This window comes from Oncorhynchus tshawytscha, linkage group LG20 (genome assembly GCF_018296145.1).
Source record: "Oncorhynchus tshawytscha isolate Ot180627B linkage group LG20, Otsh_v2.0, whole genome shotgun sequence".
NCBI classification, from domain to species: Eukaryota; Metazoa; Chordata; class Actinopteri; order Salmoniformes; family Salmonidae; genus Oncorhynchus; species Oncorhynchus tshawytscha.
Genome location: NC_056448.1, coordinates 1,717,188 through 1,736,680, shown reverse-complemented (window position 1 = coordinate 1,736,680; position 19,493 = coordinate 1,717,188). Strand labels below are relative to the sequence as shown.

The following is a 19,493-nucleotide window of genomic DNA, read 5'->3' as shown; positions in this document are numbered from 1 at the left end:
AGTAAACTACTACTACTTCACCCTCTTATGTTGTCTTGGGAGCAATTCCACCATGGGCTTAGGAAAATAGTTGTACGTGTCTGTCGTGGACGTTGTAAATGGAAGAGATAAATTATCAGGCTGCTATTGTTGTCTGAATAATACCATATCTTATTGAACAGCTATATCATATTGTAGGCCCACAATGGGCCCCCTCACCGGGTCATACCTCAGACCCTCTAAATATCGGAGCGCGTGATGCAGCAAAACGAAAGAGTATATTTCATGGAAACCTGTTGTGACAGTGAAAATGGGGATATATGTCATGTATCGGTTGGCGAGGTCCCTGAGGGTAGTGTTAGATGGATCATGTGTCATAGTAGTTGCAAGTTGCAGCCGTACTGTCACCTCTGTGTTTGCCTGTGCAGATGGAATGAGGTTTTAGTGCATCTTCAGGTCTATCGTGTAGCTGGTATTGATTATGATTGTATTATAACTTATCTTCCAGGTCTCGTCAAGAGAATGAGATGGTGGACTCTGGTCCTCAGTGGGAAGCTGTGCTCCGCCGTCAGAAGGAGAGGTCTCAGAACGACCCAAACCACCGCCGCTCACGACACCGCTCTCGATCGTAAGTTACGCCACACACACACGGGGCGGCAGGGTAGCCTCGTGGTTAGAGCGCTGGACTAGTAACCGAAAGGTTGCAAGAATGGCTCCCCGAGCTGACAAGGTAAAAATCTGTTGTTTTGCCCCTGAACAAGGCAGTTAACCCACTGTTCCTAGGCCGTCATTGAAAATAAGAATTTGTTCTTAACTGACTTGCCTAGTTAAATAAACCTAAAATATATATTTTTTTTAAAGCACACACAAACCCTCCTTCCCTGTCCTCCCTGCTCCAGAGACCCCCACCTCAGACCCGACCTGGGGAAATGATTTAAGCGCTTAAATACAACATTATTGGGTACCGCCTCAATTCCAAGACAGAGAATAATGTCCATTCATTTCAATACAACCTCCCTGTCAGATGGTCTTTAGAAATAACCCTTCAACTGTTAACCCCTGTAATTCTGTGACGTCCTCCAGGCGGAGTCCAGACGTGCAGGCTAAGGAACAACTGTGGAAACACATCCAGTAAGTCCCATGACTCCAGTTATGAGATTCAACAGTGGTCTTTTAGCAACGGGCCTTTTCATCGTGCGTTATGGAAAGTGAAACGTGTGACACTGTACTAACTTGACTAAGCATTCATGAACTATTTATATAAAGTGTATACTACTGAAAAAAAGGTGTACAGCCTTCAAAAAGGCTGTTGACACAGCAATGTCTGTTGGGGTTATGGGAAGAGAGATATAACGTGCCCTTGGTGGTCTCGTCCCTCTAGGAAGGAGCTGGTGGACCCAGCGCCAGACCTCACAGAGGATCAGCTGAAGGAGATCCCCTACAAGAAAGTGGAGTGAGTAACTGCTCTTCCCTTCATCATTAGATAGATAAGGATGAAAAAAATGGCCTAAAGGACAAATCACAGAATTGATCACGCGGAGTCGATATGTTGGGGGTAGGGTGTCTTGATCTGCACTTGGATAAGAAAAGAAGAGATCCAAAGCTCGGCTCATGCCTGAATTATTGAATCGTTGCTTCATCGTCGTCCACCCTGTAGAGATGCATTGTGCTCCAGACAGACCCCTATCTCACCGCCTCTGAAGTTGATGGATTCAGTAGAGAGAGGCCTTATCCCTAAGGCTGAATAAGAGGTACACATGAGATGAAGGGAATGATTTTATGTTCATCCCGTTCCTTCCAGAACCCAAGGAGACCCAATAAAAATCCGGCACTCTCATTCTCCCCGGAGCTTCCGTCAGTACCGGCGCTCCCAGTGCTCCGAAGGGGAGCGATCCGTGCTCTCGGAGGTCAAGTGAGTCTAAACTGGTCTCAGGCCAGATCGTATGGTTTTTCACTGTGCAGAGTCTTAGAAATGCATCTCGGGTGGGATTCAATCCGAAGCGCGTTATTGAGGGCTGCCTATAATGCGCCTTTGAAAGGCCGACGTTCGTGGAGGTCGCATTCGCGGTAAACGCTGCAAGTGACTGTCCAATTGGAAGTGACCTTTTCAAAAATGTCTAGCGTGCCGCAACGCGCCTCGAATTGAATCTCGGGCTCGACCCCTAGTTTATTTATTGTGCTGATGGTTCTTTCCTGTATTGTTCAGCACCTTTAGACACGATAGTGGGAGTGACGGTACGCTTTATAAGTAATAGGCACTGTATCGTGTGATTCAATTTTGATCCTGTTTATGTCTTCCAAGATCTAACACATCCCTCTGCCCACTCCACAGCGCCCGGACAGATCTTGTGCCCCCATTACCAGTGACACGAACAGCAGACATCCCAGGTTCCAGCTCCACCCCCGCTCAGGTCAGTGCCACACGTACTACCTCTGACAAAGGCTGTGAGGCAGGATTTTTTTTAGAAATGAATAGAAGTTATACTTTGCATAGTTGATCGCTTTCTTTCCTTTGAATGACAGCGCTACATGTCTAAAGTACAATACTAGATGTTATTACCAGAACCCCCAGGCAGTTGATTCATCTCCCAGCACTGATAATCGGTGTGTTTGTTGTGCGTTTTCCAGAAGAAGCACGGATCCAAAGACACCCTGCTCTCAGAGATCATAGAGCATGATGTGAAGAGCAGCGCTATGGTGGTGAAGACTGTCCACTCTCCCAGGACCAAGGTTGAGACGTGACCTGACCAAAACACAACCCCCACCGCAGAAACAATGCCACAATCTCCCAACACAAAACGTCAAGACCACCCTGATTTCTTGAAAGAAAAAAATAACTTGTGAAATACAATGGAGGGAGCTGTGTAGAGTACAAAGGCTGTACAGTGCACCAGTGACAAGCCCCACCTTGAAATAATCCTGTGTGTGTCTATGTACGGTAACGTTATGTGTTAGATAATGCATGGGCAAAAATGGCACTGGTCTTTGTGCCAGAATGCTGCTGTCTTTTGGAACACACCACACTGGGAACCCTGTACAGTATCTTCACATCATTTATACGAGCGCATTTCCGGCTTAAGTCCCTGTTGAGTAATCCTGGTCTCAGATCTGTTTGTGCTGTATAGCCAACTCCACAACTACCATAGACTATACAGCACAAACAGATCTGAGATCTGGCTACTCCTGAGTGGGGGGGGGATATACTATATCACAGTTGGTCTGTGTCTACAGCAGGTCATGGTCACCTGTTCATGCACGTAGCAACAACAGCTGATAATTAAGCGGCAAAAACCTTTTCAGTTATTTTAAACTCGGATAAGTGTTCTATAATTAAAAACACATTTTTTTCAGTTATTTTAACACTGATAAGAGTTCTACAATAAAACAGAATTTCAGATGTTTTTCTTGAATTGATTTCAGTCCAATGCTCACATGAAGGCTGAGGATGAGACTATGAATTGCGTAGCGAACACTGCACAGTGAGGTCCGACTGAGATCAATCATGGTCTCCTAATGCATTTGCCTCCGATTTGGTTTGCGTTATTATTATACAACACAGTATTAAAACAGTGTTTCACTCATACATGTTGAGCTCCATATGGACACTGAGTGTGCGTCTGAAATGGCACCCTATTCCAGATATAGTGCACTACTTTTGACCAGACCCTTATGGGCCCTGGTAAAACAATGATTTACTATAGGGGATAGGGTGCCATTTCAGATGCAGACTGGGTTATTGTATTGTCAAGTCAGGTGTGTTTACTGTAAGTATTCTCTACTGTAGGAACCTTTGATCCTGGACCCCATTTTGTTTTGCTCATGAGTACTGAATAACTGTTTTGCATATCTCTGCTGTTTTAAGGTTAACTGTCACTTAGAACTGTGTAGCTACACTGTCCAGTTGTTAAACTGTCACTTAGAACTGTGTAGCTACACTGTCCAGTTGTTAAACTGTCACTTAGAACTGTGTAGCTACACTGTCCAGTTGTTAAACTGTCACTTAGAACTGTGTAGCTACACTGTCCAGTTGTTAAACTGTCACTTAGAACTGTGTAGCTACACTGTCCAGTTGTTAAACTGTCACTTAGAACTGTGTAGCTACACTGTCCAGTTGTTAAACTGTCACTTAGAACTGTGTAGCTACACTGTCCAGTTGTTAAACTGTCACTTAGAACTGTGTAGCTACACTGTCCAGTTGTTAAACTGTCACTTAGAACTGTGTAGCTACACTGTCCAGTTGTTAAACTGTCACTTAGAACTGTGTAGCTACACTGTCCAGTTGTTAAACTGTCACTTAGAACTGTGTAGCTACACTGTCCAGTTGTTAAACTGTCACTTAGAACTGTGTAGCTACACTGTCCAGTTGTTAAACTGTCACTTAGAACTGTGTAGCTACACTGTCCAGTTGTTAAACTGTCACTTAGAACTGTGTAGCTACACTGTCCAGTTGTTAAACTGTCACTTAGAACTGTGTTGTTAAACTGTCCAGTTGTTAAACTGTCACTTAGAACTGTGTAGCTACACTGTCCAGTTGTTAAACTGTCACTTAGAACTGTGTAGCTACACTGTCCAGTTGTTAAACTGTCACTTAGAACTGTGTAGCTACACTGTCCAGTTGTTAAACTGGAATTTCAGTCCTTTTCAATAAATGCATTCAATATGTCTCAAACATCATTCTGTGTTTCCTGCTATTGTCAAACGCTCTGGAGGGGTGGTCCATGAGCTCCAATCTACCTTTTCTACTTGGGACATCCGCTACGGACTCTGGTTTGGTTTGATTTTGTATCGTTTCGATGGTTAACCTGTCACCGCCAGAGGGAGCTGTATGACCACGATTTGCTCTGGAATGGTTGACTGTTGTAAGACTACTTGAAGACTGTAAAACTCGAGAGCAAGATGATCCTGAGTAACATGATAACGCGTTGATAATGGACTGCATCTGTTTCTTGCTTTGTCCTTCTACGCTTTTCAGAAGGTCACTTAGCCTTTTCTTGACCTATCAGGTCACACTGACTGCCATGTCTTTGTTCACCTATCCCAAGTGTGCCGTTTGGTTCTTTAAATCTTTATATATTTTTTTAAGCCATGTTCTTTGTTCAGGCAGCTAGATGCAGTAGTTTAGCACCTGCTGCAGCAGGGGTAAGCAGCTAGATGCAGTAGTTTAGCAGCTGCTGCAGCAGGGTAGGCAGCTAGATGCAGTAGTTTAGCACCTGCTGCAGCAGGGGTAAGCAGCTAGATGCAGTAGTTTAGCACTGGTACAGCAGGGGTAGGCAGCTAGATGCAGTAGTTTAGCAGCTGGTACAGCAGGGGTAGGCAGCTAGATGCAGCAGGGGCTGCAGGCAGCTAGATGCAGTAGTTTAGCAGCTGCTGCAGCAGGGGTAAGCAGCTAGATGCAGTAGTTTAGCAGGGGTAAGCAGCTAGATGCAGTAGTTTAGCAGCTGGTACAGCAGGGGTAAGCAGCTAGATGCAGTAGTTTAGCAGCTGGTGCAGCAGGGGTAAGCAGCTAGATGCAGTAGTTTAGCAGCTGCTGCAGCAGGGGTAAGCAGCTAGATGCAGTAGTTTAGCAGCTGCTGCAGCAGGGGTAGGCAGCTAGATGCAGTAGTTTAGCAGCTGGTGCAGCAGGGGTAGGCAGCTAGATGCAGTAGTTTAGCAGCTGGTACAGCAGGGGTAGGCAGCTAGATGCAGTAGTTTAGCAGCTGGTACAGCAGGGGTAGGCAGCTAGATGCAGTAGTTTAGCAGCTGGTACAGCAGGGGTAGGCAGCTAGATGCAGCAGGGGTAGGCAGCTAGATGCAGTAGTTTAGCAGCTGCTGCAGCAGGGGTAAGCAGCTAGATGCAGTAGTTTAGCAGCTGGTACAGCAGGGGTAAGCAGCTAGATGCAGTAGTTTAGCAGCTGGTACAGCAGGGGTAGGCAGCTAGATGCAGTAGTTTAGCAGCTGGTACAGCAGGGGTAAGCAGCTAGATGCAGTAGTTTAGCAGCTGCTGCAGCAGGGGTAAGCAGCTAGATGCAGTAGTTTAGCAGCTGCTGCAGCAGGGGTAGGCAGCTAGATGCAGTAGTTTAGCAGCTGCTGCAGCAGGGGTAAGCAGCTAGATGCAGTAGTTTAGCAGCTGCTGCAGCAGGGGTAAGCAGCTAGATGCAGTAGTTTAGCAGCTGCTACAGCAGGGGTAAGCAGCTAGATGCAGTAGTTTAGCAGCTGCTACAGCAGGGGTATGCAGCTAGATGCAGTAGTTTAGCAGCTGCTGCAGCAGAGGTAGGCAGCTAGATGCAGCAGGGGTAGGCAGCTAGATGCAGTAGTTTAGCAGCTGCTGCAGCAGGGGTAGGCAGCTAAATTCAGTAGTTTAGCAGCTGCTACAGCAGGGGTAGGCAGCTAGATGCAGCAGTGCATTCCTGGTGATTTTACAACCCCCACCCCATTTTTTATTTATTTTAATTACTCAACTTGTGTCAAATCTGACCTGCCTATTGCCAATCCCTGTGCTACAGTATATTCCTACGCCTTCTACCACACTGCTGTTGGATGGAGAAGCAGTCCCTAATCTAAGTCAATAGTTTGAAAACAGGCTTGTCTATGAAAAAGAGAAATGTAAAGGGATGACTGCTTAAAAATGTGTTATTATGATGGTCAATTAATCCTTAAGAGTCTCTTCACGCAAGTAACAAACTCCCCATCAAAATCCATCAGTTTAAGCTAGATATCTTGAATGGGCTGCGTCTCAGTCCACCACATCCGCCTACAGTGTATATCAACCATTCGCATCTGTGGTGGAAGGTGGCCGAGCTACAGCGGTGTTTGTCAGACCATGAGACAATTTGTCTTCTCATGAAAACCTCAGTAGCGTCCCAACGGTTTGGTATGCACCCCCTCAAAGGCTTAGACTTTTAGAGGTCAATAATGAATGCTGCCAATAATTCTATACACACCCATATGAAATAGGCCAACAGCAACAACAGCTACTAAATTTTACAGCGAGCAAACTGCTCAGCGATTTGATTTGTCACTGAGTGTGTTGACGGCTGCGTGATGAATGGCAAGGCGTCTGAGCTCCGGTTGTATCCCGACTTCAACTCAACTGAATGACTCAAGACTTTGTCCTGGGAATCATGATATGATTCTGCCAGCATTCTTCCATTCATAGACTTCAGTGATCTGATATAGCCTCCCTGCCTTCCCTTCTATGGTCTGATGTGTAGCCTCTCACGTCTTCCATTAGATTCATTTCCACTTACCTGATATACCCTGCCACCCCATTCCTCTGACTCGTGTTATCTCCTCACATCTGCACTGGAGCCAGTAACGATTTTAAATGTGTTAAGTCACCATACCGGCAAGCCGTACCAAATGCACTCATTCACCTCTTTCAAGGAAAGGATATGAACAGGACCAGGTAGTAGAAGATTATACTATGAAACGAGAGTGACTGTAGGTGAAGGTGTCATAAGTTAGGCGAGACGGTTTATGTTTCCTTTACCTTTTTTTGTTTAGCCTTTTCACTAATGTACACATTCTTTTTGAGAATACAGATCATGTGTGTATTCATTTCTTCTTCCTCCATCATCATCATCATAGCATACCAAAATTATTCAACCAACCAATTACATTGGAATTATATCCATGTCTAATGCCCTGCAAACATCCTTTGCTCCCAGAGGACAACAGCCTGTAGCAATAGCACTCGACTTGCTATAAACAGGAAGTGGTAATGTCCCGCTTCTCTTCAATGCAGATTCAATGCTACAGGATTGTTTTGAGAATACTGATTGGAATATGTTTAAAGATTCATTCACCCATGAATCATCCATCCATTAGGAAAACTCTCAAAAGATTGAATGCTCAAAGCCGCATGCCCAGATGACATCCCTGGCCGTGTCCTCTAAGTGTAAGTTGACCAGCTGGCGGGCGTCTTCTCAGACAATTTCAACCTGTCCCCGTCCCAGTCTGTAGTCCCCATCTGATTCAAGGAGACCACCATCGTCCGTGAGCCCAAGAAAGTGCTTCGAGAGGCTGGTCATGGCCCTCATCAAGGCCAGCATGCCAGGCACACTGGACCCCATCTAATTTGCCTACAGCTCGAACAGATCCACAGAAGATGCCATTTCCATCACTATTCACAGAGATGAGAACGCTGTTCATTGACTACAGCTCAGCATTCAACAATACCGTTCCCTCCAAGCTTGACATCAATCTCAGAGCCCTGGGTCTGGACACCACCCTCCACAACTAAATCCTGGACTTCCTTACCAGGCAGACCACAAGCTGTGAAGATTGGCAACAACACGTCCTCCACACTGACTCACACAAAAACAGGGGCCCCCCGGGGATGTGTCCTCAGCCCTCTGCTGTACTCCCCGTTAACCCACGTTTGCGTGGCTTTGCACGACACCAACACCATCGTCATGTTTGCTGAACGAAACCACGGTTGCAGGCCTGATAACCAACAGCGATGAGTCAGCCTATAGGGAGGAGTTAAGTGAACTGGCACTGTATTGCCAGGGACAACATCCTCTCCCTCAAATTCAGCTGAACAAAGGATTGTTGATTCAGGAAGCAGGAGGGAACATGCCGCGATCCACGTCAATGGGACTGCAGTAGAGAGTCAGCAGCCTACTGGACCCTATTCCAACTAAACGACTGAGAGCTACTTCCTGTGTTTGGCCCTCCTATGTTGAACATAATGAAAGGCTCCCTATACTCCGCATGTGTAGTAAACTCATTAAAAGTGGCAGTAATAAAGCCTCTACTGAAAAAGACAAACCTTTAAAAAAAACGGCATATATCAAAAAAGCCGTTTCTCAGCAACTCACTGCCTTCCTGAAAACAAATAAATGTATACGAAACGCTCCTGTCTGGTTTTAGACTCCATCACAGTACAGAGACTGTACTCGTGAAGATGGTAAAATGACCTTTTAGTGGCGTCAGACCAAGGCTCTGCAGCCGTCCTCCTAGACCTTAGTGCCACTTGACGCCATCAAATCACCACATTCTTTTGGAGAGAAACCCTAATGGGTCTAACAGCTCTTGCCTGATTTAGATCTCATCTGTCAGAAAGATAACAGTTTGTCTCTGTGGATGGTTTATCCTCTGACATTTACTCCTGACCTGTTGCACCCTCTACAACCACTGTGATTATTATTTGACCCGGCTGGTCATCTATGACCATCTTGAAGAACGATCTTAATGGCCATGTAGTCTTATAATCGCCACCGTTCTTCTACACCTGCACTGCCTGCTATTGGGGGTTTTAGGCTGGTTTCTGTATAAGCACTTTGTGACATATGCTGATGTAAAAAGGGATTTGTAAATACATTTGATTGACAGAGCAGTTTTAAGTTCTTGTGTCCACATCACCGAGGCCTGGTCATGGACCAACAACACCGTCATTATTGTCAAGAGGGCACGACAGGGTCTCTACATCCAAAGGCGTCTAAAGAAATTCGGCATGCAACTCCGGTACACTCCAAACACTACTGCTGCACCATCGAGAGAGTCCTGATCGGTTGCATTACGGCCTGATACGGGAATTTCTACGTCCACGACCACAAGGTCCTCCAACGAGTGGTGAAGATGGACCAGTACATCACTGGGACCGTGCTCCCACTACTCAAAACGGTGCCTCAGGAAGGCCCACAGCATCATCAAGAACCCCACACACACACCACAGCCACGAGCTGTTCACTCCCTTACCGTCGTGCAGATGGTATCGGAGCATGAGGTCTGATACTAACAGGCTCAGAGACCGTTTCTATCTACAAGCCATTAGACTGCTGAACACTTGAACTGGACTGACCACCTGCATCTTAGCACACATCACTCACTAGTGTGCACGCACACACCCCACACAGACATGCACACATCCTCACACACAGTATATACATTCATGCTACACACACACACACACATCACAACTGTTGCTACCGGACTCTTATTATGATTGCTAAATACTGCACAATTTAAAACACTTGCCCCCCCCCCCTTCCTGTATTATACTTATGCTAAAATGTTTATTTCATACTGGGCCATTTACCTTATGTTCTTATTGTTGTTGCATTGTCGAGAAGGAACCTGCAAGTAAACATTTTGTTGGATGGTGTGTATACCATGTGTATCCCATACATACGATTAATATAACTTGAGACTTCTTTCTAGTTTATGATAGACCTATCTATCCAGGCCAATCCTACATTGTTTTGGCTGTGTGCTTATGGTCGTTGTCCTGTTGTAAGGTGAACCTTCGCCCCAGTTTGAGGTCCTGAGCGCTCTGGAGCAGATTTTTATCAAGGATTTCTCTAAATACTTTGCTCTGTTAATCTTTCCCTTGATCTTGACTAGTCTCCCAGTCCCTGCCACTGAAAAACATCCCTACAGCAGTATGCTGCCACCACCATGCTTCACCGTAGGGATGGTGCCAAGTTTCCTCCAGATGTGAGGCTTGGCATTCAGGCCAAAGAGTCTTGGTTTCATCAAACCAGAGAATCTTGTTTCTGAGAGTCCTTTAGGTGTCTTTTGGCAAACTCCAAGTGGTCTGTTATGTGCCTTTTACTGAGGAGTGTCTTCCGTCTGGCCACTCTACCATAAAGGCCTGATTGGTGGAGTGCTGCAGAGATGGAAGAGCCTTCCGGAAGGACAACCATGGAGCTGGCCGGCCAGCAGCCAGCTCCAGGAAGAGCCTTGGTGGTTCCAAACTTCTTCCATTTAAGAATAATGGAGGCCACTGTGATCTTGGGGACCTTCAATGCTGCAGAATTTGATTGGTAACCTTCCCCAAATCTGTGCCTTCACACAATCCTGTCTCTAGACAGTTCCTTTGACCTCATGGCTTGGTTTTTGCTTTGACATGCACTGTCAACTGTGGGAACTTATATAGACAGGTGTGAGCCTTTCCGAATCATGTCCAATCAATTTAATTTACAACAGGTGGATTTCAATCAAGTTGTAGAAATCTCAAGGATGATCAAAGGCAAACAGGATGCACCTGAGCTCAATTTCGAGTCTCATAGCAAAGGGTCTGAATACTTGCGTAAATATAGTATGTTTAAAAAATTAATAATTATAAATGTGCAAACATTTCTAAAAACCTGTTTTCGCTTTGTCATCAAGTATTGTGTGTAAATTGATGAGGACAATTTTTTATTTAATCAATCTTCAAATAAGGCTGTAACGTAACACAATGTGGAAAAAGGGGAATCTACTTTCCGAATGCACTTTTCACTATATTAACCAATCAGGTTCATATAATCTCAGACATAAATTACAGCAGTTTAAGACCATCCATTGAACATACTATGTGCCAGTGAAACTGAATTACATGCACTTGGAAATGGTATAATTCTGCTGGAGGTGCATATGTTTTCATCTTGTGAAGGCTGTCTGAATTCTGGCAAAGAGTTCTTTTATCTCAGCAACAGATTCTCCCTTCTCACGGTTTTTGTGTTTGCTTCGAAATGTTGATACTGGGAACTGTTATCAGAAGAAACTGTGTAACCCAGCGTTTATAGCAGCTAGGAAATACAGTGCCATTAATCGGAAGGTTGGTTATCACTAGATTTGTTTTCTTACAAGATTAAGGGTATTGGGGGTATACCTTTCATAAGGTCTGGATGCCTATATGGAATACTGTACGAGTCTGTATGATAACATGCAGGGGAGATACTTATTTAGGCAATCCCTAGTTGCTGGGTCTACGCGGTCCTGGGGGTTGTCACTCTGGCCTTGGCCTAACACATCCTAAAGCTGAGTGGGGTGTATTGGGGTGCTACAGGGCCATGAACTCCTAGGGGCAGGACGGGGTGACCCAGCTATTTTCTGTGCAAGTCCAAATAGCTCTACAGTACTATTAGGCCCATGATATGAATTATATGGAGGGTGTACTGTTTCTGTGTGTTAATGTGTAGGTGTGTGTGTGTACTCATTCAACTTTTGTTTTCCAAACCTTTCCCTTGAGACAACAAAAGAAGAAGATGGGAAGGAAGTTGTGTTGGGGGGGAGAGAGTTGAGTTCTTGTCCAGACTGGTAGGGGTTGGGCGTGCAGGCGGTTTGGGCTAGCTGGGCGGTCTGGCTGAAATTTGATATAGAGGATGTCTTTATAAAGACAATCAAAAGTTATGTCTTTGTACTTTATTTGTAAGAGTTGTTCATTTGTTAGGCTGTGGGTTAAAAGTGCAACACAATATTGCTTATTGAATTATCATTGACCTAGTTCAGTCTTAAAAATAATTAATCATCTCTTACCTAGCTTGATGACTCTGGGCATTTTTGCTTACTTTGTTGTTTTAAATAGAGACAGTTAGAATGGCCATGGGTCAATTGCAGGAAATGTTTAAGATAACCTCAAAAATGGGAGGACCCCAAACCCCCCACCAAGTTATGTTCCCTCCACTTCTAAAACCAAAGTTCTGCCCGTGTATCAGTATCAATGCAATTTCAATGTACATTTCAATAAGAGTCGAAAAGAAACACAGTACAGTAGAAATACTCTCACGCTGCAAGTCAGGCCTAGTTTTTTTTTTTTGCCCTTTTTCCCCGGAATTTTGTTGTATCCAAATTGGTAGTTACAGTCTTGTCTCATCGCTGCAACTCCCCTATGGACTCGGGAGAGGTGAAGGTCGAGAGCCATGTGTCCTCCTAAACACAACCCTGCCAAGCCGCACTGCTTCTTGACACACTGCTCGCTTAACCCGGAAGCCAGCCGCACCAACATGGCAGAGGAAACACTGTCAAACTGATGACCAAAGTCAGCTTGCAGGCACCCGGCCCGCCACAAGGGGTCGCTAGAACACGATGAGACAAGGACATCCCTGTCAGCCAAACCCTCACCGAACACAGATGACCCTGGAGCAATTGTGTGCCGCCTCATGGTTCTCCCGGTCACGGCCGGCGGCTGTGACACAGCCTGGGATCAAATCCGAGGCTGTAGTGATGCCTCAGTACCGCAATGCAGTGCCTTAGACCACTGTGCCACTCTGGAGGCCTAGTCAGGCCTAATTTATGTAACTTCAATGGACATACAACTTCACCTTTATATTTTAAATTCTACATTTTGATGGGAGATCTAGTACAGTATCAGTAATTACTACATTACATAAATAAAAGCAGCAGTGTACGCAAAGTGTTACAGTAGACACCCTACCAACTAGGACTAAACACCTCCCTCTGCAACTGGATCCTGGACTTCCAGGTGTTAAGGGTAGGCATCAACACATCTGTCACCAGTGGCGATTTTAGCATGTAAATCTTGGTGGTGCAGGCCTGCAAAGTCACTACACAACACATTAATTGCACTATACCGGTGACAAACGTTGCCCACAAACTGTTAGGACCTACATAAAGCTGTCCCAACATCTTACCACTGCTACACCTGGCTATCAGTGGAGCCTTGTTTGGCAGCGAAACAGTTCTTTCAGCCTCATTTACTGCCTTTTAAAAAAAACATAGCTGATGTGGCTGACTTGCTAAACAAATGTGGTTTCTACTGACAATTGAAATGTACGAACTATGGCATAAGTGGACGACAAGCGGATAAGAGGCAATACAACATTTTGATTAAGACATTAATTGTCATTTGGGAATTTTGAAATGTACAGCGGCAAAATTCAGAACATAGGGCATTCTTACAGTGTTCTCCCAGTACACCAAGTCAGAACCATAGGATAAATAAAGGGGGCATATAAGCAGACAATGAAAGCTCTCCCAATTTTCGATGACTACATAGGCTACAAGTACACCACCAAGTCATATTAGTAGGCAAAATTAAGAGGGGTAAATAGACCAAATTATTAGGGTGAGGCAAATGGGCTACTAACAGCTTACTACACAACATACACTTAGTATTACTTTCTTAGATACAGTATACATATCTCCCTGGCATATTACATCATTTATGCAGCAGCATACAATACATTTTTGGACTCACCTTGTTGTGCTGTGCTGCTCACTTGAACAGGAAGGCGGTACTTTGAGGGCAAATTGTGTCATCAAAGTCTGGAATTCTCTGGATTTCATGGTGTTTTCAAAACAACTGGGAACTTGGAAAAAACAAGGTTGAATCATGATGACGTCATTGATCTTCAGGTCATAGCTCTAGAAAGAGACTGGATTTACAATTCCAGGTTTGATGACCGTTCAAAATGTATTTCCCCCAGTCAGCTTGTTTATTCCCGACTTCAGTGAGTGAGTTCAAGACAACTGGGAAGTCAAGTTAAGTTGTTTTGAGCGGGGCACAAATCATGCTTCATTGAGAGCATGGCTAACGTTGAATGTTGATTATTTTAAACTTGGAAAAGGGCCCCTTAACCCCAGATTTGGGACCTCACAATAGCAGGCTAGTGATTGCTTTGCAATGCTCGCAGTTAGCAATGGTCACGGATTCCTTCCAACCCCCTCGTTGTTGAATTTGCGATTTCCAACTTGTGTAATGTTTATGCCCAATGGCTGATGAGCACCGATACGTTTTCCCTTCTATATTTTCTCTTCATATGACAAGGATTAAAAAGGATTTGCCAGTAGATTGTCGACTTGATTCATGATGACTGCTAGCTAAGATTTTGAAAATATGATGTTGACATGATCAGTCCAAATCAAATATACTGTACATATGTGGTTTTCAACATAATTTAATCTATGGTCAATGACCTTGAGCCATCTTGGATCTGCACTTCTAATGTAACTATTGCAGCACCCAAGGGGGTAGAATTTACCCTGCCCATGAGTGACAGAACACTGAGCCAATCACGACGCAACGCTCCGTATTTTCTGCTGGCTTGCCCCACCACCACAGAAAGCACTGAGCTAGGCTGAAACATCTGCATTTTGGAGCTGCCTTACTCAAGAAAACAAAGAGACCATGTTTGTATGCGGCTTTATTAACTTAATGATCTATATATATATATATATATATATATTTTTTTTTACATTGTTTGCAAACAAATGTGACACGGATTAATGCCAAAATAACATGCAAGCCCCTATGGGCTCTGCCCCACCTGCCCTGAATGACGGGTCGCCACTGTCACGCTGATCCCAAACACTGGGGCCCCTCAGAGGTGCGTGCTTAGTCCCCTCCTGTACTCCCTGTTCACCCACGACTGCGTGGCCAAGCACACCTCCAACACCACCCTTAAGTTAGCTGATGAGACAATAGTGGTAGGCCTGATCACCGACAACGATGAGACAGCCTATAGGGAGGAGGTCAGAGACCTGGCAGTGTGGTGCCAGGACAACAGTGGTGCCAGGACAATGATCTCATGGACTATAAGATCATCAACGGGGCTGAAGTGGAGCGGGTCGAGAGTTTCAAGTTCCTTGGTGTCCACATCACCAACTAACCATAATGGTCCAAACACACCAAGGCAGTTGCGGGCATGACACCTATTCCACCTCAGGAGACTGAAAAGATTTGTCATGGGTCCCCAGAACCTCAAAAAGTTATACAGCTCCACCATCGAGATCATTCTGACTGGTTGCCTCACCGCTTGGTATGGCAACAGCTCGGCATCTGACCGCAAGGCGCTACAGAGGGTAGTGCGTACAGCCCAGTACATCACTGGGGCCAAGCTTCCTGACATCCAGGACTTATATACTAGGCAGTGTCAGAGGAAGGTCCAAGAAATTGCCAAAGACTCCAGCCACCCAAGTCACAGACTGTTCTCTCTACTACTGCACAGCAAGCAGTACCAGAGCGCCAAATCTATGACCAAAATGCTCATTAACTGCTTCTACCCCTAAGCCATAAGACTGCTGAACAATTAATCAAATTGCCACCCGGACAATTTACATTTGGGGGAGGGGGGGGGTCATTGTTTTTAACCCTGCTGCTACTCACTGTTGCACATTGTACCAGTACCCCCTGTATATACTTTTTATCGTTGTGTAATTTTCTTGTTACTTTAGTTTATTTAGTAAACATTTTCTTAACTCTATTTCTTGAACTGCATTGTAAGTAAGCATTTCACGGTAAGGTCTGCACCTCTTGCATTTCGGCGCATTTGACAAATACAATTGGATTTGAACTGACAGCCAACCAAAACCCCTCAAGGTCTCTTCCATATCAGATGCCTAAACAAATCCAGAGCTTATCATGAGAGGGCAGGGTCCCCTTTGACGAAATCTTCAGGCACATATAAACCTTTAGCACTAGAGGTTGTTGTGTCGTCAGTGCACAGACATCTTGTTACTGCAGGAGCATGTAATCATCGTCACCTATCGCAACAGATACTATAGGTCCAACTAACAGACAGGTCTACTCCAAGCCAATGGAAATGCATACTTAAGGGCCAGGATATGAACCCGGGTCTACCATGGGAGAAACCAACGTCTTGACCATTAGACCTAGAGGAATTTCCCTAATGGCCTGAGGGTCAACACCGACTTCGAAGTCGCAGGCGGCCATGAACGATTCATGTCACATACAGTGATTGACATTGATGGACAGCCAGAAGCAAGTAGCCGGACAGATCGGTACCTTCTGAAGTCATCTTATGTCACTCCTGAAGTGGAATACGGTCAACCATCTTAGCCAAAAATACTGCATACTCGCCTAGGCAATGTCTTTGTACAACATCAAATTTGAATAGAGGGATTTAACAAGATAAATCATATTTGGTTTCATGGCAGTTCTACAGCCTGCTTCTGAGGTATTTCCTGATCCTGTCCTTTTTGTATTGAATAACAGTAAGTGACTGAGATCATGTGTTGCCATAGACACTTATGCACTGTGATGCATAGCACTGAAACCCATTAGAAAGGAAACAGAAGCCTATAATTCCATTAAAAAGCTGAAAGGTCCTGGATCATTGATGTGATACTGTAGGTTAGGAAATGGACATGTCCTTTCCCCCCTGAGTGTGTGTGTGTCTGGAATGCATGTTTTTCCTTAGGAAGGCTTAAATGTTCTGGGTCTCGGGTAGCTAGCTAATGAAAGGATTCTATGAAAGAGCTGGTCCCAGACTCCAAATGGACCATAATTTCCCATGCTGCTGTTTAGCTAAGGAGGACAGTACACAACAGTGCGTTAGCCTTCACTCGTTCACCGCCCCAATGCCAGAATATGATTTAAAGACGGGCTTGGAAGGCGCCACACAGACTGAGACTACAGTAATTACAGAGAAAAGAGGTCAAATACATACAACTATAAATTGAATGTTATTAATACACAATCGTCTGATGAATGCAAACTTGGAATCCTTGGTATTGTTTTACGAAAGAGAGGAGACGGGGTAGAGAGGGGGCGGAGAGGAAAAGAGACGGGGTAGAGGGGGCGGAGAGGAAAAGAGACGGGGTAGAGGGGGCGGAGAGGAAAAGAGATGGGGTAGAGGGGGGCGGAGAGGAAAAAAGAGACGGGGTAGAGGGGGGCGGGGGCGGAAAGGAAAAGAGAGCGGGGTAGATAGAGGGGGAGGCATAGCGAGAAAGAGGAGGCGAAGACAAGAGGGGGAGAGATGGAGAGAGAGAGAATAAGGAGGGAAAGTGAGGAAGAGGGAATTAAAATGAATGAAAAGTGGTGTTTGGAAGGTGGAGCTGCTGATGAGATTAGAATGAGCTGGTCACCGAAACAAAGACAGCACCAGGGAGCCAGGACTCAGTAGTGGCTCAGCTCTGTCTGACCAGACCCTCCTGCCACACAGATGTCAGGGAATAATGGGCATGAACCCAACAGCCCAAATCCTGCAGTGGGAAGACCGTTTCTACGCCCACAAAATTCACACACCAGTTACACAAGAACATAGAGGGAAGTTTCTCAATCTTAAGATCACATGCCTCTTCAGTTAAAATGCCATCGTTCACCAAATCTTAGTTTGATTCAGATTCCCCTTGACTGCATTTCCACTTTCCCAGAATGAAACTCCATAGAGATTAACCTGAATCTCTGAGAACTGCTAATAAGGCATTTCTATGGCATCTCAGTGGGTAAAACTGACCTCAGTATTGAATTAAAGAGGGATGTGGTTCTTCTGTGGGTAAATTAAACACTGCGTCATCCTTCACAAATCTGCAATATTCTTTGATTTATCCATGATAGTAATCATCTCCGGCTGTGTTTGCCGTTTAAGGACAGCTACTGTACTTTAAAATGTCATAGAGCTTAGTGTTTGCCTGTGTTGGTGGGAAAGTATTTTTGGGGGGGGGGAAGAGGTTCCTCCAACAACGCAGTTTCTCCTCTGGAAAAATATGTACCCCCTTGTTTTGGGGGTCAGATCATTTTTATGTTGGACTGAGAAGCTCGGTTCTGGCAACTTAAGAACATTATACCCCAAAATGATTATCAGGTACTAGCAATAAACATCACTTGTAGCCCAACTGATGCAGCAAAGTGCAAATAAATAGGATGAAGCATGGGGTTGCCTATTGGGCTAATCATTCGTCAGATCCCAAATGTTCTTTTAATTATTTATTATCCTATTGATGAATTTTACATTCCCAAAAAATTGCATATAAACAGTGAATATAATGTAGGCCTTAACCCACTGTTCCTAGGCCGTCATTGAAAATAAGAATTTGTTCTTAACTGACTTGCCTAGTGAAATAAAAGGTAAAAAATACATTTTTAAAAAGTCATCTTGTGCTGCTAAAAACTCTGGGTTTAAAATGGTGCTGTTCGCACATATTTTAGGAGTTGAGAAATAAATAAAGTAGGTTTTGGAAAGTTGGGATTCCCCCTCTAACAAAAGGCAAATACAACTGCTTGTCATAATGCATGTTTCCCTCCCCATGACACACTTGAATGCTCCACAAGAGGAATGGTTCACTCCCACAGAACAAGTTATGTAAATAGGTGAACTATTCCAGTGGTAATCAAAGTTGGGGTCGCGACCCCTACTGGGGTCTGCAGTGGGGTCGCCAAATACATTTTTGTACCCCCCCCCCAAAAAGAGTACAGATTATTATATGGGACAATAAAACATTTGAGAAAGATAATCTAAAACAATACTATTCTATTGAGTAAATGTATGGCTTTATTTTCTTAAATAAACCAATATATTTCTTAACATTCAATTCAATTCATTTGTTTATTTATGTAACAAAAAATAAAAATCTACATTTAGAGTTTAAAGGTTGTGTCATTATATTTGGGCTCGTGAGAATTGGCGGGGGGAAAAAAATGGGGGGAAAAAAATTGAAGACAACTGTGGTACTTTGTTACTCGTTTTGTTTTCAAAGGGGGAAAAACAATGTGGACTGCTCTAGCATCTTCAAAGTGGGCTTCAGGCAGAAATATTTTTCCAAGTTACATATTCATTTGCCGTGACTAATGATTTTGCCGTGGCGCAACTACGTTGTAAGGAATATCCACTTGGAAGCCATAGGAACTGTACAACCACACTTTGGATCGGCTCTCTGGATACTTGGCTCTCTGCTGTTTGCCACTAATGGCTAAAAACCACAACTTGGAAGAAAAAAAAAAAAAAAAAAAAAAATCACATGACTTTTTGAAACTGTATTCCAAGACCAGTCAGGCTTCTCTAACAAAGCACAATTGCACAAGTTTCCTACAGCACTGGAAAGAAGACTCCACACACATCAACAGA

General features: G+C 44.5%; 1 protein-coding gene across 3 annotated transcripts in view; it reads left to right on the top strand.

Moving 5' to 3' along the window:
* The window catches only part of LOC112219718 (band 4.1-like protein 4), a 91,755-nt gene extending 87,308 nt beyond the window's left edge, over positions 1 to 4,447 (top strand). For 2 of the 3 annotated variants that reach the window (XM_024381244.2, XM_024381243.2), the window contains 6 exons: positions 488 to 607; positions 1,063 to 1,110; positions 1,361 to 1,432; positions 1,781 to 1,891; positions 2,312 to 2,390; positions 2,608 to 4,447. In XM_024381244.2, coding sequence (XP_024237012.2) covers positions 488 to 607; positions 1,063 to 1,110; positions 1,361 to 1,432; positions 1,781 to 1,891; positions 2,312 to 2,390; positions 2,608 to 2,721 — 544 coding nt within the window. In that variant the 3' untranslated portion in view covers positions 2,722 to 4,447. The remainder of the gene's footprint in view (positions 1 to 487; positions 608 to 1,062; positions 1,111 to 1,360; positions 1,433 to 1,780; positions 1,892 to 2,311; positions 2,391 to 2,607) is intronic. The other variant, XM_024381245.2, reaches the window with a different exon arrangement.
* Positions 4,448 to 19,493: the final 15,046 nt, after the last annotated feature.